Consider the following 24,354-nt stretch of genomic DNA (forward strand, 5'->3'; position numbering starts at 1 on the left):
CGGTATCGGCAGATACCTAAGGTTCAGGGATCGGAATCAGTATTGGGGTGGAAAAATTGGTATTGGTACATCTCTAGTGCAAAGTAAGGCACAAGGGGCAAAGGGGTTGTATTTAGTGCTGTGGTCCTGTAAAATTCACCTAAATTTACTTAAAACACCAATCCAAGGCATACCCAAAGTAAACTGAAAGCTGCTCTTGTTCCATTTTTAGAACAAGTACATGCATGGTCTCATGTGAAAGTGTTAAAGTTTTTTCCCAACAGTCATTGAGTTTTATAAGTTTTAACACACTGAAATAAAGGTTTTTCTTTTGAGCTTCGCCTGCATACTGTCTTGAAAAAAAAAAATAATGCTGCAGATGATTAGAACTGGGAGGTATTAGCTGCAGCTAAAATGGGATCATAGCATGAAGCCTCACAGAGTCCACATTCAAAGTAGATAACAATATCACCGGAAATAAACACTTTGCGTATTTTTTCTCAGGTTTTGTCCTGTGTGAATACAGTATGAGTAAAAAACAAGTTAACAAAGATGGAAATCTCTATTTAGGAGCTTACTGTATATAACAACTTCCAGAAACCCCAAGTTAATGAGAAAGACTGTTTTTTCCCCCTTAAGACAACATAGGAGCCATTTGTTTATCATTTATGTAAATTGACAACACTGTGTGGGGCCTGTAAGGAGTTCAAATCTCCTGTGGCGCTTCATAGTGTCACTGACCCATAAGTGTTTGTTATTTTTGTCTGACAGAAGCGTTTATTGAGCCTGCTGTGGTGGTTTTATCTTGGAATGATAAGCATTAATGGCACCATGAGGAGCACAGCTTTCGAACGATAGGTCGCATGAGTAAATCACTTAAACAACAATAAACACAGCAGCTGTTTAGATATCTTAATCATCATTTATCAACTCAGGAGGGCCCATGGACGGGCTGTCGGATTTTTAATTACAGGATGTCATTCATATTTTCCTCATTAACGATGTATTATTTCATCCACCTGCAACCCATCCACACATCCCGATGTGTGTAACAAGCAGAGTGAATGCACACTGTGAACTACTGAAAGTAGACTTGCATTTGCAAGTACAAAGTGCTGGCTGTGAGAATGACAACTGTGTCTGCCTGAAACTAGCATGTCAGTTGCACTGAGCGCAGAGCGCCTGGTGTAAGATAGGGCCCCTTGGACTGTGTCAAGCACTGGGTGTCTCACCCACAGCTGCACAACAACAGACTTATCTAAGATGATTTTACCCAGATTGAGGAGGCTGGTCTGCTGAGCAGCAGGGACCTCTAACAGGAGCAGGGCCACGCCCATCAGCAGCTCGTCCAATGGCAGCTCCTACAGATAGAAACAATAAAGGTTAGATACAGCACAAATCATGACGTGTGTAAGTGTGTGACATTGATGATGAACTTGTCCAGAGTAATCCAAAAAATAAGAATGTAAAGTTTAATTGAATCATAAAGGTTGCGGTGTCACCTGTTGACAGGCATGTAGGAGCTGCTGTAATAAGCTGAGAAGAGGTCGGCAGTCTCCATTTAACTTGAGGCAGCGATGGCAGGCACAAAGCAGCTGCAGAAGCAGCCCGGCTCTCTCAGTCCTCCAGCGCTCCTCACAGGCTGGGACCAGACCCTGAAGCAGTGTATCTACAAATCCACACAGCTCCAGCACTGCCTCCACACTGTCCACCTGCCATCACACACACCACAACACATTTTAATGTGCTCATTTTCTCATCGAACCAAGTAGTAGACCACATTTTCCCTCAAAACATATTAGTGAAGGGGCGTCGGTGGCTTAGTGGATAGAGCAGGCTCTGTCCTTGCTTCCAGCCTGCAGCCCTTTGCTGAGCGCCATCCATGCCACGCCCTTAATTATGCATAACTTTAAGCCTTAATTAACATTTAAACAAGTGAGGTGTATAAAAATCCACCCCTGGTACAGTTGTTATGAATGTTGAAATTAGCTATAGAGACCAAACTGTATTTTTTTTGTACCAGGCTGTAGACTGCTGTAAAGTTGGGCATTTTAACATGGGGGTCTGTGTGGAATGACTTGCTCTTGGAGCCAACCTCAAGTAGCCATTAGGAGAACTGCAGTTTTTGGTACTTCTGCATTGGTTTCATTTTTCAGCCCTGGAGGTTTCTGCTTGGTCATACAAGCGAGGCTACAGCAGAAATACCACTGAATAGACTAAACTGAGTAATGATGCCTTTAACTGCTTATATATTTCAATTTTCATTTGTTATTTCATCTTTTAAATGTTACATAATCACACTTAAAATTCAATGCATCAGCTCCTGTGGGCAGAGATTTCTCAGTGCAAGACAGAATGTAAAGATGCTTTTGCTCAATAGTCTTTTATTATAAAATGAACTCAAGAGAGAAAAAATAATTTGAGGCCTCTTATGGATTACTGCCTAAATGCACTATGAAAAAAGCATGTCACCTGCATGTGTGGCACCAGCTGACAGAGGCAGTGTAGCAGGCTGTCAGACACTGGGGAGTCCTGCGCCTGGTCCTTGTTCTGGAGGACTGATCCAGCTCCTGGTCGTATGGGCAGCAGCACCCTGAGGAGACTGTGCCGCAGGAGGGCGTATTGGGGTTGCCTCTGAGGTTCACAGTAGAGGAATTGCAGAAAGGGGGCCAGCATGGTGATGTGGGCTGGTTCATTTCTGAAGAATATATACAGCATGTAGCGTGTTGATAGAAACATCCAATTCAATCCAAACCTCATAGTGTTGGCCTATATCAATCTGCCTTCAGAGGTCTTTGCTACGTGTGAAACTGAAACTTCCTTAGATTTCAAAAGAAATAAAACTATGTGTCGTGGTGTGTGTCTGTATGTGTTTGTCATAACTGCATGACAACAGCTGACAGTGGTGTGATGAGTTCTCTGGGATGGGGTGCTTGCCACAGATGGCTTTGAAATTCATGCAGTGACGGAGGGAGTGATTGGATGGAGGGTTCAAGGCCTCTATGGCAGCCATGCTAACCTGTCAGCAGCCTGCTGGATGAAGTCATCAATCTCCAGCAGCAGAGCTGGCCAGCAGTCCACTCGGTTCTCCAGCGCGGTGATGTATGGGTGGGGGCTGCTCCTGCAAAACAACGGGACAGAGCAAAGGCCATGTTCACATCACAGACCACAGATGTGACCCAGATGGTGCTAGATCTGCCAGATGAAAAGTTAAGGAATCACCAACGTAATCACAATGCATCCTGTGGGGAACATGAATCTCTGGACCAAAATGAATGGCAATCCAACCATTGGTTGTTGAGACATTTCACAGCTTGGATCCAATCCATCTAGTAGATGCTGACATACTGTAGAAGATGTTCCCAGAATAGTAGACAGGAAAGAAAAGCCAGAGAATCACCAAAGTCAGCACTGTAGGCATAGAGGTCCCAGAGGTGTGAACTTCAGTAACTTCTCCCACAGGCTGCTCGTCCTATGGTTGATAACTGAATGTAAGTGATTTTTGCACCTAAAGTAAAATCTTTTTAAGTGCCTCTACGGAATCAAATTATCTATGGAATCAAATTATAGAGCAGCTGTGAAATAAAAGCAAGTGAGTCAAAATCTAACATGATCTCCCAGTAAGGATGCACAGTGATCACCTAGTGACACTGGAATTTTGTTATTTATTATTCATCAAAGTTATATTATCATAGTGTGGCAACAATGAAAGCCTAATAATATCCAATGCAATCCATCTGATAGCTGATGAGTCATTGACTATAAAGGGATCGGAATCATGATACAATATTATCACAATACTTATGTCACAATACAATATTATTGCGATTTTAAATATGTTGCAATATGCCAAGTATTGTGATAAAATATATTGCACTATATTGGGAATTTTTACCTGTTTCCAACTGCAAATAATGTCCCCAAAAGAAAACTGTCAACACCCGTTTTATCTAATAAACGTTTTCAGTCTGTTCATCTCAGTCTGTTCATCTCACTTCAGAGTTTTATATTTTTTTTGGCAGCAAAATGGACTGCGAACCAACTGGTTATATAATTCAAGTAGGCTGTCTAAAGTTCAATTAACATTTGTAATATTAATAATTTATATAATTAAAAAAATGTATATTTGGCACTGTGTGATGATACAATATTGCCACACAAAAATATTGCAATACTATGCTGTATCAATTTTTCCCCCCACTCCTATTAAACATGCCCGGATCGGCCCTATATAATCCTTTGCATTAAGATTAGAGGTCTTCACGGGTGCAAAATTAGGTATGCCCGAGAGGAGAGAGGTTCTGGTCTTGGGCCTATTTTATGGCCCCAACAAACCTGGTAATTAAGATTTCTACTAAATGTGCCATTCTACTGCTAAAAATGTTTTATCATTTTGGATTCAAAATACTGTAATGTTTCAGATGTCTATTTTTATATATTATTTATTTATATTTTATTCTATTGTCACTTATTTTGTTGTTGGGAGTTAAACCTGCCCGCCGGCAACCAGTTTACGAAAATTCTAAGCGGCTTAGGTCGCAGATACAAATACAAATGTTGAAACTTTCATCAATATAGACACACTACATATCGTTAGTTCAATAAGATTTACCACGATTCAAAAGCTGAATTCATTTTACTGAAACCCTGAGCACCAAATATAATTCATTCAGATTTACTGGCTGTGTGGTAAACATGAGAGATGGGAAAAAAGTGGTGACTCCTTTGAAGCCATAAAGTCTGAGTATGCGTCTGTTCCTCGATTATTTATATTCCTTAAGTCCATAAGGGTCCGCCAATCAAAAGAATCAAAACAGTTTTTCACAAGATTAACCTAAGTTGTGAATATTGTTGGGCTCACTATTGAACTTTCCACTGCCTTCAACTCACTGGCGATACTGCTCACCTCACTTTAGCTCTTGTAATCTGATCTGGAGTCAGCCTTAATCGTCATGCAAGTTACATACTAACTAACTTACTCTCTGATCCACTTGGATCTCACCAAGCAAAAACCCCAGAGGATGAAAAATGCAGCCAATGTTGAAGTGCCAAAAACTGTAGTTCCTAAAATGGCCACTTGAGGCTGGCTCCAAGAACTAAGTTAAAACGTGTACAGTTTATTAAGGCTTTAAGTAACGCATAATTAAAGACCCTTACACCAAGCCAATGGTCGGCCATTGATGTCGCCCAGTCAGTGCAGTGTGCCCCTTATGAGCTTTTTCTTTTTAGCCGTTTCAACATGTTGGTAGTTCAGCTCAGCACACAAGAAGAGAAGTGAGGAAAGCAAACAAACAGCTTAAGTCAAGAGGAAGTGAGACCAAAACAAACTTGTAACATGAGGCAAGATTATTTTTCTTTAGCAATTGAGCTCTTTTGCAAAAATGTTTCATGATGGTTTGTGTTATCGTTCACTGGTGCACAGTAAAAACGCTGTGATCTTTCACCACTACATTGTGCTGTTGATGTGCTAACTGGCTAAGTAGCATCAAGACGGTCTTCCGGTTTCCCTTTTTGAATGACAAGTACAGACTGTCTGCTGCTGTGGAGAGTTATTTCCTCTCGCACAGGCGCAGAACGTACGTGCTGGTTGGACATCAGCTGTAGTCTTTGCAGTGAGTTCATGTGATACATTTTGGCCGAAACACAGCGACTTCAGGCGATGCAGCTAGGGGCATTCAACACCGCTAGTTCTCTGAAGTCGGTTTGGTGAGTCTAAAGAACTAAGCTGCTTGAGTGACAGGCTGTCTGCAAAGCTTTACTGCAGGCTATGAGTCACATCCACCCCTCGCTCCTCAACAGCTCCACCCTCTCGTCCAAATATGGTCACTTCTGGGTTCAAAAAACCAAGATGGTGACAGCTGAAAAGCCAAACTCAAGGCCTCAAATAGGGAGTCCACAAACCAGCAGGGGACAGTAGCATGTCCATTCTTTTATACAATCTACGGTTATCACACATAATAATCAATAGACAATAGAACCGCAATAATAGAAAAGGTTCTGAGTTGCACCTGATTGACCATAATAAAACATGGAGCTTAACCTGTACAAGTCTAGGGTCAGTTCTTGGGTCCTTGGGTCCAAGTAGACCCATGAGGACCTCTAATTGGGGCATCTCTAATATTCACATCATTTCTTCAGAATGTTTCTGAATATCTGCAGTAAAATTGTGATTATTGTTATCTCAATACCAATAGTTCTTCAAGTTTTGCCATCCTCTACCTGTCATGTCCTGACAGTGTAAACAACAGACAGCCTCCTTTTCTCCTGGATTTGCAAATCCATTAAGTCCAGACAAAACACTGAGGTCAAATCCAAGGTGAAGTGTCTGTGTATTGTTAAGACTACAGCCACAGACTGACCAGAGGTCAACACAACAGTGTGTGTGGGGGGTGAACACCACCATCAGGTCCACTTAACCAATGCCTTCCATCAATCATCACATATCTAAGTGTAGGAAGGAAGTTCAATGTCTGAGCGTGTAACAGCCTGCAGCATGGACTACTCAGCAGCTGAATCCCCTCCTCCTCCTCCTTCTTCTTCCCACTCTTCACACAGTGTAATCTGTCTGACCATCTCTGTCCCCCCTCCTCAGGTTCCCTGTGGCTGTCCAAACCCTCAACTTCAATACTGCCCCCATCCATCAGCCTCTCACACTGCTCGCTACTTTTCAGCTGCCACACAAAGGCAGAGGCAGGAAGTCAAGGCAGAGACTTTCCTCCTTTGAGTTCAACTCCAAGTTCCCAGAGTGCTGGCAGACAAATGGGCCAGGTAAGATCTGTCTGCTGTAACTGTCTACTTCCTGGGTATCTCTGCAAGTTACACAAAACTCTGAGGTGAAGTTTGGGTTTGGGACACGGACTGATTTACTATCTGAGCACACCACAGGAGCCAAACATCACTAAAACCTGACCTACCACAAATCTCTGGCAGCGGTCTTTAATCTTGAGGCAATCTTTAACAGGTAAAGTTATGACAACTTCCTTACAAATTACACTCATCAGACAAAAGTCCAAACAAGCACAGAACATTAGAAACTTAAGCCCTCTATATAGTAGTGCACAAAATAAGTCCTAAAATGTGAAACATGAGTTAGCATTTTTGCACTTCCAGTTCCCTTGTCTCAAACTCAGTAGGTGTTTTTGAATGGGTATTTGGTAAGATGCCTATAAAGTTTTGTTTTTCACAGAGCTTATTTTCTGCAATAATCCAAAATCCAATGGAAAATTCCCATTGGCTTTTATTCAGGGGAACCAGGGCATTGTTAACATCCAGGTCGGCCTCCCTGCAAAAAAACTTCATCCCCGCAGCACTCTATTGCATGTAATATTAAGCAAAACTAAGGCCAAGAAGCTTTGGTTCCTGAAGGAAAATATCTTCATTTATTTTTTCAAACAGGAAAACCATGTTGACATTTCATTAAGTATAATTTCATTAAATAATTGGCCACAATTGTTTCACTGCGAAGCCAACATTACATGGCCAAGCCTTACATGTAACTCAGTTGAACTGTTTGAATTTTTTCACCAACAGCCCAAGAATTTAAGAAGTGTGAAAGACTAAAAGTCTCCTGAGCTCATGCCTGGAAACCTTTAAGATTAAGCTAATGTGAACAATGAAGGATAAAAAACTCATGCTCATGATGAGACAACAGCATCATGGTGTTCTTTGCAACTGACTTTGTGCAACTGGGACATATGAATTGTTGTTATTGTCAACATCGGCAACCTGTGCTGATGTCATCATAGTGCTAAATCCAACTTGTATTGCATTAGTAATTAAGCACTATGACAACATGATAAGTATAATATTGTGTTTATATGTTTATATACGGACAAATGGAGCCACTACAGCTTTGCACATCATATTTGTTAACTAGAAAGTTCATGTGTGTTTTTTTTTTTAGTAACAAGTGGAGACATGGCAGAGTTAGTCTCTCAAGAAAACTAATACTGCACCAATATGGCAACATTTGGATTTGATGCCGTCAAAAATGGTGTCCTAACTGGCCCAAAGTAAGGCGGTGCGCCACTTGGAGCTAAACTTTTATTGGACGCCTTATTTCTATTTATTCCTGTCACTCACTTTGACAGCTTGGCAATGGAGGAGGAACGGCTGATTCATGGATTTGCCTTCAGGAATTAACTTTAAGATGCCTCCTTATTTCACAACAAAAAACAAAAATACTGTGGCAGCTGACTTGAGACTGAGCTACTTGCTGTTGCTATATTGTATGTCATTGCCAGTAAATATCACAATATAAAACTGTTTTACTGTTTTCTGTTTAAAATAGGTACGTGGTTTGTTTACATGATGTACAGAAGTGCATGTTTAATGGATTCAGTGTGGCCAGAGAGCTCTGATGTTATGCGATGCAACTCAATGCAACGCAATGCTACATAATAGTCAGATGTTCATTTACTGTTGGGACATGGTGTCATTATGTTACACTTGGTAGCAGCTGCCAAGTCAAGTTGGAAACATGGTCAAATTCTGTATACCGGTCTGATACAATGTTTGGCCTAATATCAAACCAGATTGAAAATTTTCAGACTACACCAACCCTGCATTAAACTACCTATAAACTTATTTCCATTAGCTTTTTTTGCATCTACTTTGTACGTGTGATGTCTCAAGCCCACATGATAACAGTAAGTAAAGAATTATCAATTCAAAACAATGTCACAAGCTATGTTTCCATCCAAAAGTGATTCGAATCATTGGGAAATGCGCATTAAAAGAAATACAAATCCTGTGTGTTTCCATTAAATGTACGGACTTTGGTGAAAACTACGAACTTGCGCGAGTTTACTGCAGAACCGGAAACAAAACAAGTCTCGCATTCTTCTTCTTCTACGTTCTGTAAAAGCATTACCGCCTTCCCGACATAGAGTGTGGATATCACCATGGAGAGAGGTGCGCTACGTCAGACTTAATTCGAACATAACTGTTTCCATCCCCCGTTTTGCGAATCAACATTTTTTCAAATCAAACAAAACCCAGCTAAAGCAGTTTGTGCAAATCAGGGGATTTTAATTCGAATTTTGGCGTTTCCATCATAATTTTACGATGCGATACTTCTAGATGTGCATCTAAACAGGCTGATGGAAACATGGCTACTGTTACATAGTTTGCCGACCAGAGAGCACTGACTGCTGATTAAATATCAATATTGTTACTGACCTCAAAAATCCAACATCAGTCAAGTAATTGTGATGTCTCTATCTAGTATTCTCTGATGACAAGTTTGTGTTTGTGGCCTTTTCTCTTTCTGTCGTTACTCATGCTAACTACCCAGATTTATTGTAAACGAACAGGTGCTAAGACATTTAGAGGAGGATCTCAAAATGGCTATAGGTTAAATACCTATATTTATATTTATACCTATAATATCAGTCCGCAATGTAATTGTAACACAGACACATAATTACAATACGAATGTGCTGATTATTATTTCCCTGTACCTGAGCAGGCAGGCCAGATACATTGAGTATGTGGGAAAGCCTGCAGGGGACAGTCAGGACCGACCACAGCACTACAGCCAGACTAAGATCACATGAGAAATGAGGTGGTGTGGTGGACAGAGCCCTGAACCTTCCCTGATCCTGCTGGGGGCTGAAGTGGCTCAGAGTCTCAGTGGCAGATTGCACGGGGCAGCGGCGAGCAGACGGTCAACAATGGGCACCAGTGTGCATCCTCCATTAATCCTGCAGCATTTACAGTTACCCAGCAGTGCCAGGCCCGACGACCAATGGAGGGCCAGACTGCCAGGCCAACGGCGCCACCCTGCTGCCCTCAACACATTCATCTTCCCACCAGGGAGGTACAGGCTGCCAGACAGACGCAGACAGTAGAGACAGCGATGAAGACAGAATGAGAAAGAAAAGGACAATGGGAAGGAGGAGAAGACTGTCGGAGAGAAAGAAAGAAGGGATAGAGATGTGGAGAAAGAGGGGTTAAGAGGGAGCAGGGACAAAAAAGGAGGAGGTGTGGAGGTAGAGAGAGAAACACGGCAAGCAGGAGGGAGGAAAGGAAACATGAAGGAAAAGAAAAAAAGACAAAGCAGCACAGTCTTTTTATCACCCGCTGTAACTGATTAAGGAGGCCCCGGGTTCTTGGCAGAGGTGCAGATGTAAGGGGGGAGGAAGAGGAGGAGGGGGAGAAGGCAAGGCTCCAGCAGGAGCACAGCGCTACTCTATATCTGGCTGCTGATATTCAACCAGTTAGACTGACCTGTACCACAGAGAACTAGCCCTACTCTGGATGGTAACTGTCTTGTAACAAAAGCTGCCAATTATGTCTGACCTTCATTTCCATTGGTTAAAATACCGGTCAAACTAACTGGTGAGATTTCCTCAAATGGAGAAATTGCTAGAAAGAAGTTTGACAGGTCAAAAAATGCAAGCAGTCAGACAATTAGACAGGTTGTAAAAAACAGTTTAACGACATTAACAAAACCAAACTGAGAGTGAGTGTATCCAAAATGTGGATACTAATCCCTCGTAGTCCAGTTCCACAGCAGACATTTTGAAGGTGTTACTAATAACATTAACGAAGGCTCAGTTTTATTCAAGTGTTCCATTAAGCCCTGACAGTGAGCCAGCATGCACTATACCAGGACCCTGAAACTGAAGCAGCTAAATGGAACTCAGCCATCTATCATTTCCTACTGTTACAAGTCAAAATGTCACCAGCTGGCCTGGTTCTGTCCAAAGTTCAAACATACAGCTACCAACACCTCTAAATAAGCAAGATGTATTTGTTTGATTTGTACGTAAACAGATGAAACCTGTGTGCTAAAAACTACTAAGGCACGTTCATAGCTTTGGTTGATTTCAGCTGGAGTGGAAGCCATTTATGGATCTCTGGTACACAGTAAGTGAGCGGTCTGAGACCAAATGGAAAAGGTCAGTCTTGTTCAAGCAGCAACCTCCGGGGCTGATAAATGAAGCCAACACATACGTGCCAAAAACTGCAGTTCCTAAAATGGCCTGTTGAGGCTGGCTCCAAAAGTGAGTTAATCCCCATAGACCACCATGCTAAAATGCTAAAGTCTACAGCAGAAATAAACATGTTTACAGCCTGGTACAACAAACAGTTTGGTCCCTAAAGCTAATTTCCCCCTTCATGACAACTGTACAGGGAATGAATTGTTGTATAACTCACCCAATCATTTTTCTCTTAGTTTGACCAAAGAACACAGATATGACTAGAGACTACCTTGCGATGGGATCACTCTGCGGCTCATCACTTAAAAACGAATGTGGGCCAGGGGCGTAAAGTCGGGACAGCCCCATCCCTACTTCCTACCCCCCTACTTCTGGTCTTCTTGCTCGGACCACACCCATTTTCAATCTCAGCCTTTAAAACCTGCCTTTTACACCTGTAAAGTTTTGTAACAGCATATTTCATGGCTGTGATGCTATCATTGTGGCAAAATCTGTCCACAGACAGACACATAAACACCTGGCAAAATACTTAAAATATCTTCTGTGGTAGTTCCCGCCATACAACTGGTGTCACCTGGACCACATCACACCACGATGTTATACACACAGGCTCACAAGATGAAAACAATACCAGCCGTCAGCACGCTGTCACGGCTGGTAGACATAGGAAGCAGTATTGTGCTGCAAGACTTGCTGTCAGTCTCTAGAATTCAATTTCATCCTGAGTCCCAACTACAGGTGTGAAAGCACCAGGGGGACCAGATGTTGTGCTTTATGTGGGACTGCGCAGCAATTTCATCCCTTGTCCCATGTTCCACTTATTGAGATGATGTCCCACATTTTGCTTGGCTCTAGTTTTCAAAAGTCAAACCACCGCAGGACAGATGGTTTTCTAAAATCTGGCTTTTATCCAGTGGCTGTGAAGAAGCAGGGAAGGCTGTCATCATGGGGCTGTTTGATGTCAATCAAACTGCGCATTTGCGGGTCAAATGCATGTGAACCTGTCACTGTATTTGCTACGCTTCACCCAACGGGGAAAACTGCAAGTCAACGCAAAGTCACATGCAAGGCAGATTAAGGTGAAATATAATGGAGAGTACCCAAGGCTGAAAAACTACTTAAAACCAAGTGAAGTCAGTTGAACATGACAGTTTCAGGTCATTTTTTTGTATCTCAGCATTGGTAACATGTCCCACACTGTCCCACACTAACATACTCTTTGTCCCACATTTGGTTTATTGGGATCGGGTCACCGTAGAACTTCCCCTTGGTCCTACAAATCCTATGCTCTACTTTAAACTGGACTGATGTAAGTTGTGCCCAGCAGGAGGTGGAGTCCACCTATCAGGAGCATCCTCCCACCCATCTCCTGTCTCAAGTTGGAGAAAGTAACCCTGATAAAGTCATCACAACTACAGGTCTAATATAATCAACTGTACAGCACAGCAGCCACAAACAATGATACACTCACTTTTTAAGTTACTGTGTATGTGACAAAGACTGACCTGATGGAGTAGGGACAGGTGAAGTGTGTCTCTCTGTCTCTCTGGTCTGCCTGCATCTGTAGCAGCCGTCCAATGACCTTTATCAGCCCCTGGACGTTCCTGTTCACAGTTCAAGTCAGAAACAGGACACCAAGAGAAAGTCAAGAAATACTCGAAACACATGAAAGAGGAAACCTTTACTGTTGATGATTTTTTTTTTAAATACACTTTCTTTCTGAGATTGAGATGAAAAGATCAGGGTCATCTGATTTGTGTGTTTAGTCCAGAGCTGCAGTCATGAAGTCACTGACCTAACTCGGCATAAGGAAGAAGATAGAGGTAAACTGCTAGCCTGGCTCAATCTAACGTGGACACATCTCACTCTCAGAAAGAAAGCCCAAAATATTAAACTGTTCCTTTAAGCTTTTTAACAGCATGAGGAGAATGACTTGCTGTCACTGACAGCCAGGAGAGCCTTTCAAAACTATGGAAAAGATAACCTAATCAGCCCTTGATTAAAAATTCAGTTGTCCATCTTATTAGCGCAACTTATGGTACTGAGGAAGGTCTAATAAGGAAGACCATGGAATGTGCATAAAATCTCCCAGAGCTTCAGTAGTATGCTTACCTTGAGTTGATTTTTTTTCTGTCAAACTATTGTTTTTGAGTTCTATAATTAATTTTGATGCTAAATCTTTGTATTTCATTGTGAAATTATGATGTCACAGTTAAGTTGACCTTTATCCTGTAAATATAAAATGCCATCACTTCATCATTTAATCCTATTAAACATTTGTGTGGAATTTGGTCATAATTAACATATGAAGACTTAAGTTATAGCAAAACATGTTTTTGAGAGGTCATAATGACTGTAACCTTTGACCTTTGACTATCAAATTCTAATCAGTTTATTTTTAAGTTCAAGTGGACTTTTGTGTCAAATTTAAGGTGTTCTTCAGATATCGCATTCACAGGAATGAGGGGACTGGACCATGTATGTTGGAATTACTAACCACTTCCTGTTTCATGGCGCAAACATGAAAATCTGGTGCATAACCACAGTCACGTGGTTCGACGAAATCTCAAGCTTTGAAAAACTTGTTGTCAAAGGTCTATAGATGGTACAGACAAAATTTGAAGTCAATCAGATCAAATTTGTAGGAGGAGTTTGTTAAAGTAAAACCCTGGGAAATGGCCAAAAATTTCTGTTGAGTTTAGGGTATGGCTCCAAAAGACTTTTTTGTATGTCTTGGGGGGTTACACATGTCTACCAAGTTTCATACATGTAGGTGAAACCAGTTTCGGGGGGTGCTTTGTAGAAAATTTGTAGGGGGCGCTACTGAGCCATTTTATCCCACACATGTATCACACTCATAAAATATCAAATTTTATACCGGTTCTGATATGTGTGGAAAGAATCATGAGTTTTTGAACAAGTTGAGCTCCTGAAATAAGCAATTTATTTCAGGTAAGAAGAAGAATTCCTTGCATGTCAATAGGGTCCTCACCCTAGGCTTGAGGCTTGGGCCCTAATTTTTTATAGATTAATCAATTCACTAACTTTTAAGATTTTTAAGGATCTGCGGGACCCTGGCTAAAAGAGGTTAAAAGCTCTGAGGAGGCGAGCGAGCCTGCAGAGATTGGGATGATTCTTGGAGGATTCAACCATAAGTGACTCCTTTCACTTTACACAGTCATTAGATCTGTTGTTTATATAAAAATATTGATAGATCAGATATGCATTCATTATTCTGGCATGGGAAAAGGCAAATATTTTTGTCCCACCAACCACTGACAAAAAGGTCATTTACAATGCTGACTCAACATTTTCCATATTAGATGAGTCGTATTATAGAAAAGGTCACTTTGCAGTTAGACTGGATCCTCCTGCTCTGATGGTTGGGACATGAGAAGAATTAATGGATCCAAGTCAGCAGAGGGGGCAAGGACAATGTGCCAGTGTCCTGTTACTAAAAGCTGAATTATGCTTCTGCACAGAGGTGCTGTGTTACCTAAAGAACATGCTCCACGTACAGAACAAAGACACCATGTGCTGTGTGCTGGTTTGCCCCTGTACATTTTGTCTTTTATTGTCTTTTGTTGGCCTTCGTCCTATGATCGAAAAAAATCCAACTGACTCATATTTAGTCAACTTCCTCCTTCTTATTGTAATCGTGTAGTCTGTTTTACTTCAAAATTCCATTTCAGTGAACTCTTGTTTAGTCAAATATATTGTACGCAAATTTAAGTTTTTGTTTCTGGTTGGTCCCATAAACTCATCTTTATCATGGACAAAAAAATCGGATGAACATATTTTGTCTCATTTTTCAAAAGTGACATTTTTATTTGTTTCTGTCAAGCTTGTTGTTTAAAGGCTTAACCTGCCAAAAAGATGCACCTCAACTGTTAAATATTTCACAGATCAAAGGATAATGCTGACTTATTACAAATTAGCTGCTTCTTAATTTATTGAGAAAAAAAGACAAGGAAAACATGGAAAGACCACTTATCTTTAGTGATGCCCCAGAATTCAGCATTTAACCTTGTGAGTACAACCCTATTATAATTTATAGGAATGGCTGCAAAAATAAGACCCAAGTCTTAATAAAATAGAATTATCCTCAAAGGGATGGTTCAGATTTTTTGAAGTGGGGTGGTATGAGGTACTTATCCATAGTCTGTATATTACCCACAGTTAATGTCTGTCAGTAAACCCACAGTTTGGAGAAGTGACTAAGAGTGACAAGAGTGCCTCAACAGAATCTCAAACAGACACTCCAAATGTGGAATGAAACACTTAAACATTTTAACTTGAGGAAGGCAACAGATATTTCATATTGGTTTGCACATGACCCAGAATTCATACCTAATACGCATGACAAAAGATTTAAAGATTGGCTTTCCAGTGGGCTCACAGCATTCTGCACTCTCATAAAGCAAGGTATCACAAGGAGCTCTCAGGAGCTTCAGGACAAATTTAGTTTGAAAAACAGAGACTTTTTCAGATACTTAAAGATTAGTGATTATATTGGACAAAAAATAAAGAAAACTTAACCACAGAAAATGAGCTACGCCAAACATTTATTAGAGTTTATGAGAAAGAACCTTATTAAAAGTTATTTCAAACTGTACCTGGGCCTTCATCAACTAAATAAGGAAAACACATCTAGAGTTAAAACAAGAGGAGAGAGTAATCTGATGCACGAAGGAAATGGGAAGCGATAATTAGACAACAATGGAAAACAGTAAGCTCTCCATCCTGGGGAGAAGTGAGTTGGAAAAATGTCATGCTTTACTTCTGTACTCCTGCCCAGAAAAAATCTTTCTCAAATCAGACTGTTGACGACCATGTGGGAACAAAGAAGCAAATCACTTTCATATCTTTTGGGGGTGTCCCTTGGTGACTCCTTTTTGGACTAAAATTTATAGCATCCTTGTAACGCTTTTTTAACCAAAGTCACATTTAATTTTGAACTGATGTACCTGAATGGAGAAAAAAGGGTAAATATCTGCTAAGAATATTATTGATGGCATGTAAGAAATCCCTAACCAAGCAATGACTGATTAAACTAACTAGTCCATACCCATTGGTAGCTTTGTCACCTTCTACCTATGCCAACCCTCAATGCCTATGTGCAGTTTCACATAGATTGACCACGTCAGTGAGTAGAAAAACGTGGGACAGACAAAATGACTGACTGACAAAATGACATACTGACAGTTTCCGTGATTATGTACAGCATACCATACCACGACTTAGTCATACCAAAAATTATAAAAAAAAAAACAAACAAACAAAAAACATTCGGCCACAGGGGGAACCACAGTGATCGGTTGCATTTTAGACATTTTTAACCCTATGGGCCCTAGGCCTTTTTGGGGTATTTTTACTGCCTTTACTTTTGAGCTCATATCACAGTCATTCTAAAGGCTACATACACATGCTATATCTTGTTTTTTTTCAGGATAATCTGGGCTAACCAGATTTGCCATCATGCCATGTCCTTCTATGTGCCTGCATTTTATATTCATTTTTATATCAATGAAAAAAAAAAATCCTTCTTCTTCTTACATTTTTACATGTATCTCACCATAGCAAGTTGGAAAATGACATATTCTGCCATATATGAAGAGGGGAGACTCTCTGGAATCTGGCAATATAAGAACCATGATGGTGGGACATTCTGTCACTTCACAGCTGTCCAAAACATGTGGTTTGTGCCAGGCGGACATAATTGCCAGTATTTTTTCATTATAGCAAGAAATTCCATTGACTCATTCACAAGTCAAAAATGTGTTTTATCTGAAAGAAACATGCAATATTTACATCTAAGATAATAGAAAAATAGTCAACCAAGTGCAATGATGTCCTCCAAGATAATATTTGCCACTTTGTTTGCAGTAAACAAAGTTTGTTGTTGTTTTTCAGTTTCAGTTATATATTGGGGGGCATTTTGGGCATTGGTGGTGGGGGGGCACGTGTCCCCCTCAATGTATATGGTGACTACTGCCCTGTCAGCATGCATAACCCAGTTGCCAATTAGAGTTAAATTTCTCCAGTCACCTTGAGGCGTCCAGTTCTACATATCTATCAAGTTTAGTAAAAATCAATATGGCGGTTAGGCCTAGATAACAAAATAGCTCTCTTGCGCCCCCATTTTGTTTGATCAGGTCAATAATGGAGGGGTCCCCTCAGATTATGTGTGGTCATATGCCTACAAAGTTGTGTGGTGATCGGTGAAACCCTTGAGATGTTATACACCTTTATGTGATGAGCCACGCCCTCCGCAATATTCATTGCCTTATAGAAGCTCAGTTTTAGTAAGTTTTCCAACTTTTGCCAAGAGGAAACTGGAAAATTGGTCCCTAGATTATGTTCACTGAGTTTCACGCAGATTGGTCAAACTTCATTTTTTTCAAAAAATTCAAAATGGCAGAAAATCTATATCACCAGAAGTGATGGGTTCTTGAGGCAAATTTGTTCCTCATGAGGAGAGGCATCTCTGTGCAAAATTTCATGTCTCTACGATATACAGGACATGAGATATGCCCATTCAAAGTTTGCAATTTCAATTGGTTCCTATCCACCTTATTTTCAAACACGGAAGTAAATAGTGATCAACTTCGTGTTTTTGTGCGTGAATTCCGGTCAGCCGCCTTCCCTCATGCTTTCCCTTACTGGAGCTAACAATGCAAGCAAATTTTTTTTCAATTTTCAATTGTTTATGTTAGTCAATCAGTTAGTTAGTTAGTTAGTCTGTGTATTTTATATAGATAACTGTGCCCACGTTTCCGTTCTAAACGCGTTCCCTCTAAATGCGAAAAAATCGCACGTCAATCAAAAACTATGAACCAAAAAAGCACAATCTATCCCGAGTGAGACAAACTGCTTGATCCCCGTCTCCAGTGTACCAGCAGAGAACCTGCAGAACTGAATCAGCGAAAAAACACACCGGGCTACACAGCCTCTCTACCTGAGCAGCTGAAGCTGCGGCTCGCACCCTCGACACACAGACACACAGACGGTGCTTCTGCATGCCAGCCAAACATGTGCGCAACTGTGAAATAAATATGTGAGGTGTACGCTGCTTTTCTGTCTCTTTTTTTCCTTTTCTTTCTTTCTTTCTTTCTGTCAGCGACATACACTCCTAACACAAGACGGGTTGTTTTTATTGACTTAGTTGATTATTAAGCCATAGTGATGCGCGGATCGGCTCTGATAGCACCTGAATCAGCATGTATGCATCAACCATCCAGCCGTTACAACATGATTGAGCTAGCAAAGCAGTTTTATGTTGCTATGTGTGGTATTTATTCAGTTTTGGGAAATCACGATGTCTAGAAAGCATCAGTGACTGCAGCTGACAGGGACAGCTAACACTAGCAGCAAAGCTAACATCAGGAAGTCATCTGTTAAAAACCTCCCGTTGTCGGGTATGACATGAAACTACTCCAGTTAGCTCAATCATGTTGTAACTAAGACATCCGCTGGAAAAAATATTTTTTTCACGGACCGTTTATTGAGTTACTGAGTTATTACAGACACCGCTAATGGCTAACGGCTAACAGCTAATGGCTAGCCCAGCTAATCTACGATAACCATGTTATTAATTTCAAAACGTGCACACAGAAATAGTAATGTTTGTTCAATCATTGTGTTTATAGACTTTACAAACATCAGATTAGTCTAAACGGTGATATAGTGACGTGAAAAATGTAATATATATATATATATGTATGTATATATATATATATATATATATCTATATATATATATATATATATATGTAGAGCTAAACTCAACAAGGTAAACAACAAGGCGATTCCCATTTACACAGTGGTCAAGAGTGCTGGACCGGAAGTGTCGCACAAAACAACCGGAAGCTGGCTGCGTTCTGTTTTGCCTCCGTGTTTCCGTGAAAAATAAGCCCCCCTTTAGCCAATTGATGTAATATTGATTCATTTGCATCCTCCCATGACCCTCTACCACTGTGCCAAATTTCACATGGATTGACCAAGTCAGTGAGGAGAAAAACGTGGAACAGACACACACAGACAGACAGAGTTTTCGTCATTATATAGTAAGATACCCAGTACTGATGAATGGATTGACTTGGTATGTAATATTTATGTCATGGAGAGAATTACTTGTAGTTTGAGAACCCAGAAGGATATTTCTATTGAGAACTAGTCAAAGTGGTTAGTGTATGTTTCAAACATTTGATCTGACTTTGTCTGAATAAGTACTAGACACATACTGTGGTGTGATCAGTAGCCCCCTATGGTCTATATACTGTATGTATGTTTTGATCCAAAATCCTTGTTAGCAGAACAAATATATTTGGTTCTCATTATATATCTTCACTTACCTTCACTTTTACATGCTAAAGTCACACTGTAACATAAACAAAATAACTGATGGAGGCAGTGGTAGACCAGCAGCTTCCGTGTTCAACAATGTTAAATCACTATTTTTCTCAATGGATTCTGGCTTTGAAGACAGCAATATAACAGCTTCAGTTCCCTGTTAGAAATTGCTGTCTGACATTAAGGTAAAGCAATGAAATACTCTCAATAAAGAATACACTTAAACTGATATTGATTGTTTTAGGTGGCTCAAATATGTTAATTGCTGTGCTGACCATCCACAGCAGTACATTGCTTTGCTTCTTCAGTGGTACCCCAGCCTGTTTTCCAAACTGGGGGCGTGCTGCTGCTATCTACAGTATGTAACACCCTGACTATGGATAAGTACCTCATACAACCTTTAAGTTGGCCCAAAATTTACTTTTGCAGGAATGTACAAGAATTACACAAACTGACAACACAGGTAAAAGCAAAACACCCACTAAACTAATTAGATGAAGTTCTACGTTAACATTTGTAGTTTTCCTTGAGAACGCATAAGGTTCTATTGATGAACTCATCGCATTGTGTTTGCTTGTAGGCATGATGCTCCCACCTGGTGTGAGTGTGTGTTGTGTACCTGGCAGAGGGCAGGAGGTTGAGGACACTGTTGAGGACATATTGCAGGTCTGCGTGGCCTTGATCCACCAGCAGCACCACGGCATCGCAGCAGACTGAACGCACCAGTGCACAGTCACTGCAACACTGCTCCCACAGAGCCTCTAATGCTGAACCCTGACACACAACAACACACACAACTCAAGATGCTGATTCCGATTTATCTGAAAGGTATCGTTAAAAAGGGCTTTACGGTCCAAAAGTATACCAGTACCGGTATAACAGTATCCACAAAAAGTGCTTGTTTTTGCCACTGACAGGCTCAGATTATTATTCTGACAGCATTATGGGAAGGACCCCTACAAAGACAGACCTTTTTGTTAAAGAGTAAGATCCTTTTGGGGCAGTCTCTGGTTGTATAAAAAGGATCTTACTCTTTAACAAAAAGGTCTATCTCAATAGGGATCCCTTCCATAATGATGTCAGACACTGATGTCAGTGGCAAAAACAAGCACTTTTAGTGGGTGTAAAGTGACAGAGCAAACGAGCCCAGAGTGGTTACATTGCAGCCCGTTTCTCCTGCTGCAACGTTCCAGTTCCAAAAATTGTTGTTTTCATAAGTCACTTAGACACAAAGCCATGGGAAAATAGGGTACAGGCTGGAAAATACCAAACTTACCCTTTAAGATCCTAAAAAACAGTTTGTGAGAATGCTACAAGTAGGCATCAACTCCAACCAGGGAAACGCTCAAACGTTTGACACATCCCACCTCTCAATCAATTAAAGCCACCTTTCTTTAAATGACTGATATCCAGCTGGTTTACAGGAAATATTTTATATTTAGGAGTGAAGAAGCAATTTCATGAGGCCTTTAAGCCACAGAAAACAAATATTGGATAAGTAACTTACCTGGGTGGAGGACTGTGTGATTTGTCCATTTGGCCCTTTCTCCTTCAGCACAGCAGCAACAAGATTTCTCAGCGCCTGGAAAACCAAAAGCAGGCCAACACATTGAATACAAGTAAGGTACTGTTTTTTAGAGAGATCTTTCTATTGGTTTTTCCAAAATCTGTCTTTTTAGTAATGTCTCTCCAAAAATCATAACCCGGTTCCTTCTGTGTGGTGATACAGTAGGTGGGTGTAGTTTGGTCAAAAGAAAATAGTTCCTACATGGATTATCTTGAGTAGCCAGGTTATGACCTCTGAAAAGAGACACTGGTGCTGAGTTTTTCAAGTGTTCTTTTTTTTCTTAGAGCACCACAAGCTGAGTGCCATCTAGATCCATTATATTGGAGAGAAGGGAGACACCTCTACGGCTGATATCTCCAACACTCGGAAACTCACGTCAAAACAATCTAGCTCGATAAACAGCACTACAGGTAAGAGGAAAAATATGTATGTTTGATTTGGGGATGAACTGTCCCTTTAAGTCCTTCTTCTAATGCTTTGAAGGCATCATTGAAGATTTTTGTTTTAACCAAAAATTTAAGACTCAAAGACACTTGAAATTTTTTAAAGAAAATCTAGATTTCCAAGACAAATTACTTATTTGTTAACAAATGTTAATCTCAGAACCAACTTGAGAATTGAAGCAGGTATTAGATTTTAACCCTACCAGTGGAAGGAGACACTTGTCACTTCCACATAAACGTCCAGTCTGTAGCTTACCTGTGCTTGTATGACAGGGCTGGGGAAATCAAAACGAATCTTCAGACTCTCTGTCATATCTGCTGGTCATGCCTGAGAGCAGAAGGAAACTCTATGACGATAAGTTAACAAAAATTAACAGTAAACATTATAAAAATGTATGCTCTTGCACTTCCAAGAGTGTCAAAAGGGCTCGGTGCTTCCCTTTTATTGACCTGGAGAATATCACATATCAGAGGTGGTAAGGTCCACCTTTGAAACAAAAGCAAAGTGACACAGCCACCTGTTGCTTCATAGCATTAATGGAGCAGACATTCCAGGGAGAAGCACTGCTTGGAGGTATTCAGGGAGCGAGCCTTTGAAAGCTGATCCCTGCCATGTATTATCAAATTATTGGCCTGCAGCCATGGCATAATTTTGCATTAAATTATTAACAAGCCATCGGTATACCACCCCACTCACTAACTCACTGGTTGCTAAGCAGACGAGTGGCCCTTCTCAGGTTGTCTCATTAGGGCCTGACAATATGCCGTACAGGTGCTGCTGACCACCAGCTGTCTGAGGCCTTCAGACCACCGCTGCTCACCAGCACAGAGCAGGTCACGCTTCATACAGGAAGATTTGATACATGTTATGGGGTTTGAATGTAGCTGGGGATAGAAATGCATACAGCTTGTGTTACTGAATGAAATATGTCTGCTGCTGAGTACCAAAAGTAAAACATTTGCACTATATATGCTGTATGGTCAGATCTCACTTCATCAGATATTTCCGAATTTTTGTTCTGCTGTGTTTCCCAAACATTTATATATCTGTGGCAGCCTGCCACGATTAAAACATCTTCTGCCACACTTTGATTTTCTATTTTTGGAGTTGGACAATTCATTAGGAGTGCTGTTGGAATATATATAGGCTACCATATGGTTACTAATTACTCCGCATGCTCGCTCGCTGCGCAGAGCATACTCTAGGCACAGACGGAGCAGCAGAACACCGGGGGTCTAATTTATAAAACAATGTGTAGGATCCATACTAAAAATGTACAAACACAAAATAGCCAAAAATGGCTATCAAGTCTGTTTTTATAGATCACAACTTTTGCATGGGAAGTGACACACACCAGTCGGTTCCGCCTGCGCTGCGTTCATGGACCCGTAAAAGACAGGGGGAACAGGCTGATACTGATATTTTATTTATTCTTGATGAACAGCACTTTGTTTCAGCTGTGGTTGTTTTTAAGGTGCTTAAGAAATAAAGCTGGACTGGATTTGATTGAATACACGGGGACACACAGGCAAGAAAAACAATAATGGACAGTTAGCAACCCCTGACTTAATCGGACCAAATGGATTGGATCCTGATCTTGAAACGAGTCATAACCCCCCGTCACACTTGTCACAACTTCCTCTCATCGTGGGGGTTGTGACACTCAAAAAACTGATCCACTGATTAACAGATGACTCTTTTGCAATGTAAATTTATGGAAAAAAGTCTTTTTGGGCCACAGGGAATCACAAGACAGACCCAGCAGTTGTAGCCTAATTCCACTGTTTGGCTACTACGAAAGCTTGGGGCACTTCCTTGACGCCTGGTTATAGCCCTACAATCCACATAACTGTACAAGGGCATAGGTTTCTTTTAACACTGGGGGTTTATGCATCGATTTATGCCTTTATTACATCAATTTATGGTAAAATATCTTTAATTCTATCGAAATTAAAGTCCTGCACCACTTTTGGCAGTAGCAAAAATACATTTGATGATTTGAGTTAAAGCATAGAAACAAAATATACTGATCAGTGACAGGCCAGTATCGGAAAAAAGTAATAAACAGGGTAAAAAATAAAGTTTTCAGGTACGAAAACAGCATAGAAACAGGGTTTTTTCCTTAAGTGATTATGTTTTAGTCCATTTTCCTCTAACTTTTTTTCTTAATCAATATCTGTAAACTGATATATTGGTTTAACATTTCAACATTCAACACAGGGAATACGAGCCTCATGTAGCCTAGCCCCTACAACCCCCTCCCCAAACACAGACACCCAACCCGACCCCCCCCCTCCTGCTGTTATCTAAGTGATAAGCCAGCCTGCTCTGCTGTACTGTCCACCACCCTGCTCCTGCACGCTCCACACCGGCTCCCACTGACATTCAGCTTCAGGGCCACGTAAACAGGTAGGTCAGCAGCTCCTGCTTCTATACAAATATACTCCAAACTGACTTTATCAAGTGCTTATTTACTGATGTTTGTACACAGCATAGCTGCTAATCATGAAATATGTACATGTCACTACTTGTATTGCGATCATACTTAAGCTTCATAGTCTTTATAATGAGTCTGAAGAGTGTGACAAGGCTGTGGGTGGTAGACGTTTACTTTAGTCAAACTAAAAACAAAGAGTCAGTCATCACTTGTCATGGTTTAGGAGACAGCTATAATTTAGAAGTTGCTGACTGCTTCTCTAATTTTAAAAACTGTCAACAATCAGCTAAACCTCAAAAAAGTTTGTACAGCAAACTGTTCCAGTGGTTTCTACAGCATATGTACCTTACAGCAAAACAATATAGGCTGGCCTGTACTGCTAGGTCTGCATTAGCAATACAAGGGAGGACAATGCATGAACAGCGTTGAGCCAACAGTGCTTTAGAAATGACACCACTGAGGCTTTACTGTGTGACACTCGCTGCTGCAAACTGCATGGGCCCAACAGGCACGTGGGATTTTTGATGTCCTTTCAGGTGGCACAACACACACCCTTTCACTGCCACGATGGAGGGCCTGGTTCCATACAGTACAGTAAAAAGACAGTTGACTGTATTCTTTCACATGTGA

The 24,354-nt window shown here is 40.8% G+C and overlaps 1 protein-coding gene across 1 annotated transcript in view; it reads right to left on the reverse strand.

Moving 5' to 3' along the window:
- Positions 1-24,354, reverse strand: part of focad (focadhesin) — a 72,650-nt gene that overhangs the window by 45,291 nt on the left and 3,005 nt on the right. Inside the window, exons 2-9 of the mRNA XM_033609710.2 lie at positions 21,543-21,614; positions 20,784-20,858; positions 19,896-20,050; positions 12,431-12,529; positions 2,999-3,100; positions 2,452-2,677; positions 1,482-1,691; positions 1,253-1,340 (exon numbers count right to left, since the gene is read on the reverse strand). Coding sequence (XP_033465601.2) covers positions 1,253-1,340; positions 1,482-1,691; positions 2,452-2,677; positions 2,999-3,100; positions 12,431-12,529; positions 19,896-20,050; positions 20,784-20,858; positions 21,543-21,599 — 1,012 coding nt within the window. The 5' untranslated portion in view covers positions 21,600-21,614. The remainder of the gene's footprint in view (positions 1-1,252; positions 1,341-1,481; positions 1,692-2,451; positions 2,678-2,998; positions 3,101-12,430; positions 12,530-19,895; positions 20,051-20,783; positions 20,859-21,542; positions 21,615-24,354) is intronic.

The sequence above is a fragment of the Epinephelus lanceolatus genome, chromosome 22, assembly GCF_041903045.1.
Source record: "Epinephelus lanceolatus isolate andai-2023 chromosome 22, ASM4190304v1, whole genome shotgun sequence".
Taxonomy (NCBI): Eukaryota; Metazoa; Chordata; class Actinopteri; order Perciformes; family Serranidae; genus Epinephelus; species Epinephelus lanceolatus.